At 41.9% G+C, this 12,147-nt stretch overlaps 1 protein-coding gene across 7 annotated transcripts in view; it reads left to right on the top strand.

The window, feature by feature from the left end:
- The window catches only part of ESYT2 (extended synaptotagmin 2), an 81,407-nt gene that overhangs the window by 50,312 nt on the left and 18,948 nt on the right, over positions 1 to 12,147 (top strand). For 3 of the 7 annotated variants that reach the window (XM_048213078.2, XM_044392246.3, XM_044392248.3), the window contains exons 9-14: positions 2,457 to 2,633; positions 3,641 to 3,723; positions 5,118 to 5,166; positions 6,262 to 6,351; positions 7,023 to 7,118; positions 8,987 to 9,088. In XM_048213078.2, the coding sequence (XP_048069035.1) occupies positions 2,457 to 2,633; positions 3,641 to 3,723; positions 5,118 to 5,166; positions 6,262 to 6,351; positions 7,023 to 7,118; positions 8,987 to 9,088 (597 nt within the window). The remainder of the gene's footprint in view (positions 1 to 2,456; positions 2,634 to 3,640; positions 3,724 to 5,117; positions 5,167 to 6,261; positions 6,352 to 7,022; positions 7,119 to 8,986; positions 9,089 to 12,147) is intronic. The other 4 variants (XM_057304401.1, XM_026479246.4, XM_026479247.4 and 1 more) reach the window with 2 other exon arrangements.

The following is a 12,147-nucleotide window of genomic DNA, read 5'->3' as shown; positions in this document are numbered from 1 at the left end:
CTAGCACACAGAATTAGGTCACAGATACTGGAGTTACCTTCATTTGAGTAAACTATGTAACCTCAGCGGAAGACTGAGAAATGCTGGTCAAGGACATAGAATTCCCTCCACTGATCAGAGAAGAGGTGCTTGGAGTGGACGGGCCCTCACAGGTTAGTGAGAGCTGTTAACCTTAAAAATAAAATCCCCAGGGGTGCCTGGGTGGCTCAGTACATTAAGCATCCAACTCTTGATTTCAGCTCAGGTCATGATGCTAGGGGTTGTGGGATTGAACTCCACTTTAGGCTCCTCACTGGGTGTGGAGCCTGCTTAAGATTCTCTCTCCCTCTCCCTCTGCCCCGCCTGCCCCTCTCTCTCTCTCTCTCTCTCTCTCCCTCCTTTTCTCCCTTTCCACCCCACCCCAGCCCAACCAAAAAAATAAAAATAAAACTGCCAGTTACTTTACCAGCAAAAATGGGTTTATTCGGGAATGGCCGAGAACTGCAATCTGGGACAATTAAGCTATGGCAAAACCATGGGTGATTCTGCAGAACAAAGGAGAGGAGGCTCTTCTACAGAGGAGAGGGGAGTTGGGAGGGGCTGCTATAAGCTTAAAGTCCATTGGCATAAACTGGGAGCTGGGAAGTGTAGTGGCCTCTCATTGGCTGAGCTGTTGCCAGGGCAGGAGGAAACCTTCCTTCCTCCTGCCGGGATAGTAAAATAGTACCCCTGGGAGATGCATCTCTTCCCGTTGGGTCTGCAGTGGACAAGGAAGTGGTAGAGCCTGCGCGCTGCCCCTGCTGGCCTACCGACTCCATTCCAAAGGGGGTTTCCTTTTACCCTCTTTCACAGAGCTTTTCGCACTGGGTCCTTCAACCCATTGCATGTGCGCACTCCAGAAGTGGAGCAGGCAGCCTTGTTGTGTGGTTTCTGTGATGAGTGTGACACTGACACGCACAGGACACTTCCTTTTATTAAACAGAAGATGTTGAGTTGGTCCTATTTCACTGAGCATGTTGTTGTTTTTAGTTTGTTGGCTCAAGCGGAAGGAGACAACTTTCCTTGATGCTTGTTACTTTTTTGTGGTTAAGTTTGGTCTCAGTAACAGTGCACAAATCATCAGACATGTCTGAGCTTTCTTAATTTTTTTTTTAAAGTACCAACACCCCAGCTAATTGATGCCCAAACTAGTTATATTGTTGGCATTCAGATTTAATGGGACCGTGCATATGAGAAAGGCATATCTTTTTTCCTTCACTTAAGATTTTCATCTCTGAAAGCTCAAGAATTATTTTTCATGGAGAAATCCTCATGCTCCTTTGCCACTTACACTTTTTATTCTCTGAGCGTGGTGAGCACTTAGCCCAAATGCAACCTTCCTTAACCTTGTGGGGTTTAAAAGCCAGCACTACTTAAACATGTTGCCAGATTATCTAAACTTTAGACACATTTCCTGTAAACAGGAAATTCTCTAAGTTTTTTAAAGCGTATTTATCTGTAAAAGTGCATGTCTTCCTAGCTGATTGGGTCAGGACTGTTACCCAGTGATCTTAAAAGGGTTTGTAGAGAATGCTGCCCCATGCTAACTTACCAGCATTGTTTGCCTTGAAAGAAGTGTGAATGAACATTTTTTTATTTTACCAATTTAACAGTATTTTAGGAAAAGAAAACTGTGTTTAAAGTCTATGAGTAGTACGTATTTCAAAGTTTCAGTTTCCTATCTACAAAATAAATTTAATGACGGTATAGTTGACCCTCGAACAACATGGATTGAGCCGCCAACCCCCCGTGCAATAGAAAACCTGCATCTAACTTTTGATTCGCCCAGAACTTAAGTACTAATAGCCTTGTGTTGACCAGATGCCATACCAATGACATAAACCATTAACACGTATTTTATATGTTATATACTGTATTCTGTGTATTCTTACAATAAGGTAAGCTAGAGAAAAAATGTTACTAAGAAAATTAGAAGGAAGAGAAAATACATTTACAATACTGTTCTGTATGGAAAAAATCCGTATATAAGTGAATCCATGCAGTTCAAACCCATTTTGTGTCAAGGTCAGTTCTGTTTCATAGGATTGTTCAAAAAATTGAAGTAATGAGTGCCTGTCAAGGGCTTAGTGACATGTCTGAGACATCCTGTATTGGTGGTTCTCAGTTACTGTCGTACTAACAGAGGACTGTTTGGTGACTCACGAGACCAAGTCAGGCTCCTGAGGCTCCTGGAGCACACTTTCTGTAGGGCCTCACACCTCACTCTCCTCCCTGGTCTGGTCTCCCGACTAAAAGTAGTGATACTCAGACACTGTCATCCTGCCCTGTTTAGTTTTCCCTCCTCACTGCCGCCAGACAGCCCATGTTTCCTTTCTTTTTTGCTGCGCAAGAAGAGGGTCTTCGTGTTGACCACACAGCCGCTGTTCCACGTGTGTCAGAGGAACCAGTGAACAGTCCATGATGCTCCTTCTTTTCAGGGTGTTCTAAGGATACATTTTATTGAAGCTCAGGATCTTCAGGGGAAAGATACTTACCTTAAGGGACTCGTCAAGGGAAAGTCAGACCCCTATGGAATTATTCGAGTGGGCAACCAGATCTTCCAAAGCAAGGTCATCAAAGAGAATCTCAGTCCAAAATGGAATGAGGTATACGAGGTAAGATTTGTCCAGTGGCGTCAGTTGGCTTCTCCCCAACTTCTGATTCCACGCCTGTTCCACAGGAGTGTGGTTGGTTTAGAGGGTCATTTAAATCACTTTTCTTTAATTTCCCATCTTTAAAAGTATTGTACCTTCTGTCCCTACCTCACAGCATTCTTGTAAAGCCAACACATAAACAACACATAAATTTTAACTTTAATTACATTAAACTATCACAATAATTGACAATGATTTCTGTGGTTGCTAATGTATGTAACATTTACAAACATGAGATTAATTATGTACTGTTTTGTAAATTCTTATTTAATAAGTCTAGAATCTCTGTGTCAGTAAACATAGATGGATCTGATTTATACTTGCTATTCACTGAATAGATTCCATCATTTCTTTACCCAAAGAGATACTGGCTATTCATTTCAGCATTAGAACCACTGCTATTACCCGTGTCATGTGCATGTATTTTTCTTCCCTTGACCAAGTTCTCTCCAGGTAAGCTCCTCAGAGTGGAATTGCTGCATCATCGATTATGCTTTTTTGAAAGGAATGATACAGTTGTGCAAAATTGTTCATCAGAACAGTGGTGCGGCCTGTGCTCCACCAGCTTCCCATCCTCCCAACCCAGTCTGTCGCCACATTGCTTAATCTCTGCTTGGTGGTAAATGGATCACTTGTCGGTGCCCCAAGAACAGCACATGAACAGAGCCGCTTCAGGACTAGAGAGATGTCCCAAGCCCTGCCAGTTTGTGGGTGCTGTCTTGTGCCTTCATTTTGGAGCAGTGGAACTTGACCCAGTGAGACGACTCCCAGACAACTGCAAACACAGTAGACTGTTACTGTGTGGGCAGATGGTTTGGAAGGGTCTCCCATGGGTTGACAATGACACAGCGTAAGTGCTTTCCGACCACTTACCGCGGGAGACGACGACAGGGTGCTGTTTACTACAATCATATTCAGCAGCTGCTGACATTAATAACACTGTAAGATAACTCTTCTTGTTTTTTCAGGCTTTAGTCTATGAACATCCTGGACAGGAATTAGAGATTGAGCTCTTTGATGAAGACCCAGACAAGGATGACTTCCTAGGAAGGTAAACCCTCAGGGAAGGAGAGCATAGGGTGCTCTTTCTTCTCAGTAGTGACACTTAGAACTAATGCAGCTTCAAAAAATAGGCTATTTATGCGTTACCTGTATTTTTAAGTGGATCTTAGACATAACGTTTCACCTTAGACTCCTTAAAGCATACTTTATTCCTATAAAGTTTCACGTTTAAGTACAAGAAGGAAAAACTGTAGATCTGTGTTTGTCCCAGCAGTCACTGGCCACATGTAGCTATTTAAGTTAATCGGTTAAAACTAAACAAAATTTTAAATTCACTTTGCTGGTTGTACTTGCCCCCATTTTAAGTGCTCGTAAGCCGCGGGTGGAGTGTGGCCCCAGATGCCAGAGCAGCTGGTCGCTTTGACGCTGTGCAGGCTTCACTCTAGATTGATTGAGTTATTTTGGGGAGCAGGGGGGATAGTAATTTCCATTGTGCCTACACTTTGGATAAATAAATATTGTCTTATTTACTTAAATTGAACAACCAGTACAGCTGAAAAACATGAGCTTTTAAAAAATACATCTAACCCCAACCTTCATTATTTAACTGAATCTCTTGTGACAGAAAAGATACAGGGATAGATGACGTTGGACACATTTGGCCTCGTCAAGAATGGCCTGTGTATTATGCTGTGACTTTAGAAATCATTCATGTGATGGTTTAACAAGGAGTGACCGAAAGGTTGTAAGCAGGGCAGTGATAGATCAGATTTGCATTGTAGTAACCACTGTGTGGCTCAGAGTAGCAGGGACTGAGACTGGGGACTATGGTGGTAGACCAGGAGAAAGCTCTGAGGGTCTCACCTGGTGTAGGCGCAGGAGGAGGGGCAGCTGCAAGAGAAAATAGGAGTGCAGTCGTCCCAAGCTCGTCATCCCTGGCTTCTGCAGGAGGAAGTTCCATGCTTTGCAGTAGAGCAGGACTTTTAGGGGAAATGGAAGGGGCTCTCCGGTAGCTGAACCAGAAGCATCTGTGGGGACGCTCCAGAGCTGTGGAGCAAGGATGGGAAGGGGGCTTGGATGACTGAGCTGTAGTGACGGACAGCAGTGCTGAAGGAGAACATGTCAGACAAGAGGGCTTGAATATTTTTGAACATTTTCGTCACATTGTAAATAGCTACATTGTGGGGGAAACCACATTTTTTACAACTCTGATCCCGACTTTGCCTGTCCTGACCTCCCAGAGACTCACCCCTGGTTTTTTTTCCTTACTTCATAGTTTTGGGATAAGCCTGAGGAAGCTTCTGGAAGAAGTCTGTTTCTTGATAAACTGTAGCGTTTTGATGTATTTCTGGAGTACTTTTTCTTAGACGAATGTTTAAGGTTATTTCAGTTGTAAGAAGTGTGTTTCTATGTTCTAAAGTTGTTGTGTTGTTATTTCTATAGTCTTATGATTGATCTTATTGAAGTCGAAAAGGAGCGCCTTTTAGATGAAGTAAGTTTTCTTTGAGTATTATTCTATCTCATGAGCATTGACAGACCTGCTGCTCCCCTACACAATGTTCCGAGAACTTTGGCCTTTTGATAATAGCCAAGTGAATAGAACTAAGTTTAACAGCCCAGTCAGATACTGTGTATTGAGTGCCCAACACATGCTAGAAATTCATAAGCTACAAGCACAAACTGTTTCAGGTAGGCATGTGCTCTCCTTTGGGAGTCAGGGCAGAGGCCTCTGAGAAGCTCCCTAAAAGTGGGCTTTTTAAAGATAGCTGGAGTTGATAACAGAGCTAGCACAGTGCGGTTGATGAGAAATTGTCACGTGAAAACTGCCTATAAGTGCAGTGGGAATTGACAGCAAGCACACACTACTTCAAGGAGGATATTGCTATCAGAATAAAAAATATTAAAAAAAGGAGAATTTTGAGGTGGCTTCTAAAAGATGGGTATAATTGTGATAATAGGGCATAATTAACCAAATAAGTGTTGAGATTCACTGCTTTTAAGTAACACATTTTCCCTCTTATGCAGTCCTCGGGGCCGTCTCTTAACACCGAGTGTTTGGGGATTATCTCCGATGAATTGTTTTGTGGTTTTTAAGCTGAAACACTTGTATACTATTTCATTAAGTAGTACATAGTGGTGAATAAAGACAAACATGTTAACTTCTTTGATAATGAAATTCAGCATTTGGGATCAATGTTACATGATCTTCTGGCTCATGACTTCTGTTAAAGTCCATACATAGAAGCCTGACAGTACTGAACAGTACTAGAAGACATTTGAATCCTTGTGTGTAAGAGATGAAAATGGTATCGACTCCACAGTGGTTGTGTTCATGTAAGTGAAGCGCTCAGCACGTCCCCTGGACAGCAGGCAGTGCTGGGCAAGTTCCAGCCCACTGCTCTTGTCATCCTCTGGGGCCATCGGCTCATTCAGAGCGCAAAGCGAAATATGGTAGGACTTGGTCCTTCAGCATTAATCAGGAACTGTTGGTCCCTCACAGTGAGCAGCTTGTGACATTTGTGGAAACTGCTTGACTGGAAAGGTTGGCTCAGGAGAACCTTTGTGAACGTTCACCTTCTCTCTTCAGTGGTTTGCTCTGGACGAGGTTCCCAGAGGAAAGCTGCACTTGAAACTGGAGTGGCTCACGTTAATGCCAAATGCTTCAAACCTCGACAAGGTGCTGTGAAGTGTTTCCCATGACAACCACCACCCCTCACAGCTGAGATTAATGTCTTTAGGTTGTGTTGCTACTTGGCTTAGAAAAATAACAGCAATAATTTTGATTATTATGCTGAAAGTCACTGCAGTCACATCAGGGGTAAATTAAAGATAATTTGTTTTGTTTTGTTTTGTTTTTAAGAAAGATTTACAGGTCATTCTGCCTGGTTTATGAAATCTTCATATTTTGTACTTGATATAGAATGGAGGTTTGGAGAGCCACAGATCACCTCTGCTTTATTTAATTGAGTCATATAGATTCTTGTCATTAAAATATATTTATTTTTTTAATATTTTATTTATTTGACAGAGAGACAGCCAGCGAGAGAGGGAACACAAGCAGGGGGAGTGGGTGAGGGAGAAGCAGGCTCCCAGTGGAGGAGCCTGATGTGGGGCTCGATCCCGGGACCCTGGGATCACGCCCTGAGCCAAAGGCAGACGCTTAACGACTGAGCCACCCAGGCGCCCCTTAAAATATATTTATTGTGTTCGTTCTCTCTGTGTTGCACGTAGTGGGTGGTTTATTTCCCCACCCTTCTTCTTTTCTTGAGCATTACAGACCTAATCAAGTAGAAATAGTCAAGTCTTGTGGAAATACATCTGCTGAGGCTTTTCATCCTTTTTTCATAGGTGCTCACAGACATCAGGGCTGACAAAGACCAAGCCAATGATGGTCTTTCTTCTTCATTGCTGATCTTGTATTTGGATTCAGCAAGGAACCTTCCGGTAGGTAATGCCGTGGGAGCTCCCTTGGGTGCTCCTTTCCTGGTAGCAAATCTTGCTGCATTCAGCCACACTGTGTCACCTGTTACTGTTCCTCTGTCTTCACTTCACTCCCACCAGAGAGAGCCGCAAAGGGGAGGGAGGGATCAGTGTGTATTTGCTTCATGAGTATAATTTTTGTTTATACATCTTATGGATTTATCCAGGATGTTCAGAATTATTTTTATTCTGACATGTTTTATGAAGAAATCTCCATTACATAGGAAAAGAATGTGCCTGGTAGTTAGGGAAGAAAGTATCCTGTAGAAAATCACTAATTATTAAAAATAGAGTTGCCTAAAGATGGAAATTGTCTCTATTTGGCATGGGAATAAAACGAAGCAGCTCTGCCTACAAGCCCAGAGTCCTTCCTGGCTGTAGCGTAGTAGGACGACAGACGGGCTGCCAGGAGAGCGGGGCTGCTGAGTGGAGCCTCTGGTGCTCCCGCCCCAGCTCGTGGTCACACTTGGCTCCTGCAGCCCAGAGCAGGTGATCCTCCTCATTCGCATCAGAACTGTTTTGCTCTTAGAAAAAACTGAAGTACGGCATTTATAGGTAAAGACTGTGACTGTGGGGAAGAAAAATCATGCCGTTTCCATTCACGTGAAACCTGATGTGACCCTCCAGCACCATACTTTAAACCCGCTACTTAGGGTAATGTGATCATTATAGACATATATACTGTTGTGGTCTTTTTTTTTTTTTTTTTTAGTGCCAGTTCACTTATTCAAGAGTTGACCATTCTTTATTTCATTTGGTGAAAGAAAGACTACAGATACAGGCCGTTTTCCTCCCAAAATTATAATAAATTCTCATCCATCCAAGTGCATTTGCGTGTAGTCTCCCTGTGTCCTCCCCTTGTTGGCATCTACTTGGTGGAGACAGACAAGGAAGCCGAGTGTTCACTGACCTTCACAGTTTGCATCTGAGTGTCTCATGTTGGACTATGCCTAGCCTCACCTCACCACAGCTAGACTGTTTCCTATATCCCATTAAATACACACTCTAGTTTCACTTAGTGCCTTTCAGGGTTTTTCAGTTGTGTTTTACTTGTACTTAACTCAAAAGCAAATAATGGTACTTTGTGCATCTCTATGTTTATAAGTTTTTAACAAAATGTAATTGATCTTTTTTTTATACTGGGAAGATATATTTGAACACTGTGTGTAATTATATATATTGTGCTCTTTCTTTCAGTGAAGGTTTCTTGACTGATTTTAACTTCACGAATTCTTACTTTTTCTTAAAGCATTACCTTAACCTTTTGGCCAGTCTTCCAGTTAGAACTCTGTGACTTTTTCTGTTATAATTTCAACTTGGAGAAAGTTGTTTTGTTATTGTTTAACCTTCCTACAGAATTTCTCATACACTAGAACTTTTTTGTTTTTAATCACAGTAATGTTTGTTATAAAGTCTTTTATAATTCCTGAAGGAAGTGAATTTGTTGTATATTTTAGGATACAAAGAATAGTATTAGTAAATTGGCAAAAAAGAATTAGGCCTCTTTCGAACTGTGTATTTTGTCACGTTAAAATGAAATTTAAATAACATCACGTAAGCAAAACAAAAGCAAAAAGTGAATTTATTAATCTATTAAAATGGCACTTTGTGCATGAAGTATGCTCTGGCTGTCAGAGGCAAAGGATCTTTGCAAAACCGCTGCCCTGTTGGGTGTTTATTTTAAATGGGAGCGTTTGCCAACCAGGTCTCCTGCGTTTCTGTGGGATGCTTTGACTCTGCCTTTTGCACTCCTATTTATTAGTGCTTCTTGTGCGTTCATTGACCGCAATCCACCATTCTTTGCTTTCTCCTCCTGTTTCCACTTTCCTAAGAGTATCTACGAGGGAAACTTTGGGTGTGGCTACTTAAAAGAGAGGCGAGCGTCGGGACTAGTGTTTTGTGAAAATACTACCTCAGTCTATAGAGCACTATTTGTGAGTTCTCCAGTGTTCTTTCTTCCTTTTGTTTTAATGGAGACTGCTAGAATGTGGGCTGGAACTTCTAATGCCATCTACTCAGTGGTGGAATGGTGTGGCATGCGTTTTTAACTTTCTTGCATGATTTCAGTACTGTGTGTGTGTTTCTTTTGTGCTTGTTTTGTAAAAGTAACACTGCTGTAACCAACTTTGGTGACTACGTCTGATGATGAGATGAACAAACCTGGTGAGTTATGAAGAAGCCTTACGTTCCTAAGCTGCTACTGGCCCGTAAAAAAATAAAGATAAAAATTCTTCTGAGGAAGAAATGAAGCCGTAATGATTAAAACTGATTTTCTTGTGGTTCATCTCAATGTGAGATGTAAATATTGATTTGCAAGCTTCCAAAAAATTTCCTTAAATCTACTTTTTCCTCCTGGTGAAACATGGAAGTGTCAGAACATGGCTTTCCTGAAAGAGCCAGCTGTGCCCATAGGGATGGTCAGTGAAGACAGAAGGCCACCTGTTAACCCTGGAACCTTACCTTCGCCCTCACATTTTAACCAGAGCCCCTGAGGGAGAAAAAATATTTCTAACCCTTACTTGGGAAGCTGATTCTGATCTCATTATGTCTGTTTCCTGGGGTTCTTGCTCTGGGGCCTTGATTCCTGGTACTGTTCTTGGTGCTTTTAGCAGGTAGTGATTTTTTTCTTGCTTTAAGGTCAGAGAAGGTCACCAATGGCCTAGTCATTAGTCTAGAAAGTTACTCTTTCTAGATGGATTTAACTCAGTAGCTAGTGAGACCCTTAAAGTTCTGTGGCCTTTGAATCCATTAGTAGTAGTGTTTTGCATTTTTTAAGAGTTTTCATTTCTATTTCCACGTGCATTTTCAGTTTATTCTTATTTTAAAAAAGAAGGGTGGGGCAAAACTTGAAGAACAGGTATTTTGTCCCATTTTAGAGTTGAGGGAAATCAAGACTCTGAAGGGTTTGGCGAGCTGTTGAGAGTCACACAGGTAGGAAATGATAACCATGGTCTCCTCACTCTTTGCTTTTTCCTGTTTAAAGTCATTTTAAAAGTCAAAATGAGGTCACTGGTGCATATTGGCAACCATTCTCTGTCACTTTTTCATGAAATGACTTTGTTTTAGGTGTTTCTTAGTGGTAGGTTGTACTGTAAGCTGCTGTCTGTAGACGACAGCTGCCGCATAAACTATTAGTCTGCAGTAGCTTTCCTAGTTACTTTTTCTCATTCTGTAACTGCTTTTTTTAAGGGAAATATCTCTGACCTTGTGTCAGGATTTTTTAATTGCTTTATAATATTTAGCTAAGACATTGCTAGGTTATCAAAACTAGCTTTCCTCCCGCATTATCAAAATCACATACTACTAGGGCTTAATGATTCGAATATAGGCATCAACAAAATGTTTTACAAAATAAGTCTGAACGGATTTGATTGCCTTTTTTCTTTTTTAAACCCATTGGTTTTCAGTGTGAAGTTAAATCATTGCTTTCTCAGTTTTGCCCCAAAGGCCTGAGAGCGTTGGTATTTCTAATAAAGGCCAGGCACAATGGACTCTTAGCTTCTACCTACTCAGAATACTTAATTTCCAACCCTGTACATGCATTACCACCAGTGAGGCCATCTGCAAACCCTTAGCAGGCCAGGACTTTTTCTTGTACTGGAAACAGCCTCTTGACAATGTAGACTGTCAGTACTTTGCCCTCCTTTCGGTCAGATTTCGGGCTGAATTTGAAACTGGAATGCTGAGGGTGTTCTCTGGCTCCCAGTGGCTAGTTTTACAACCTGCGACTTACACAGCAGCATACATTTGCTGAGCACCTTCCAAGGGCTCTACCTGTATGCCTCATTTAGTCTCAGGCCCCCATAATCACTTTTCAGATAAGGAAACTGAGACAACACATAGACCGTGGGGACTGGGGTTAGAGACCCAAGATCACAGCTAGTCAGTAGCAGAGCTGGAATTTGAACTAAGCTGTCTACTCCATCCTAGTTTAAAGTGAATTTGTTATCACTTCAAGTTTGTAAGTTCATGGAGTTTATCTGAGATGACTGTTCATACCATCGCCTACTTTATACATAAAAATGCTAGCTCTGTAATGTGAAGACCGTTGGGTTTGATGATGCTAGGTGCCATCTCACTTTTAAAAAGTACAGGTGGCATTACTTAAAAGTCTTTAAAAACAAATTGGGGGCACCCGGCTGGCTCAGTTGGGAGCGCATGCAAGTCTTGATCTCGGGTTGTAAGTTAAAGTTACATGCTGGGTATAGAGACTACTTAAAGGTAAAAATCTTTAAAAAGTACAGGTAGCTTTACTGCTTCCAGTGACGGTGAAGAGCCCAAGGGTGGAAGGTGCAGTCACATCCAGGGCTCACAGTGGGCTCCTACTCGTGAACTGCTGTGATCTGGCCTGTCTCTCCTTCAAGCCTGTGCAGCTTCCCACAGTCTCACAGTGCTCCTCTAGCACCCTGACCCACACCATGGCCTCTCTCCTTGTTTTGCTTTCACTGATGCATGTTAGGATAATATGTACACTTAGCCTCGATCACATCTATCCAAAGTGAGCTTCAGAGAAGGGTCTTAGGACACCTGAGGATTGTCAGTCCTCACACCTCGGGGTAGTGGTTCCCAGCCTCACCTGTCCAGGCTCCTGCTAGAGGCCAATCTGGTGGGTCCCATAGTTTTAAAGCTCCACAGGCCACCTCAGTGATCTGGCCTTCATATCACATTAATTCCTTTTGGCCAGATGTTTTTATCTTCTCATCTGGCCTAACCTGCCATGGCCACAGGAGGCAGGGAAGCTAGTTGTCCATCTTTCTTCATTATGAAATCATCTGTTTAATGAAAACATAGTAAAAACCAGTTTGTCATATGAAAATAATTACAACTAACATGATAAAATCTTTAATCTTAAATGTTAGTCCTTGAAGGAGCTTGTAAAACAACTCAGTCTTGCCCTCTTGAAGGCAAGAAAGTAATGGATTTTTTAAAAAGTGAATAAAAGTAGAACATAAAACCCATAATAATAGAACTTTAAAGCCAGGACAGACTTTTG

Source organism: Ursus arctos, unplaced genomic scaffold (assembly GCF_023065955.2).
Source record: "Ursus arctos isolate Adak ecotype North America unplaced genomic scaffold, UrsArc2.0 scaffold_3, whole genome shotgun sequence".
In the NCBI taxonomy this organism is placed as follows: Eukaryota; Metazoa; Chordata; class Mammalia; order Carnivora; family Ursidae; genus Ursus; species Ursus arctos.
This window is presented reverse-complemented; position numbering and strand designations above follow the sequence as displayed.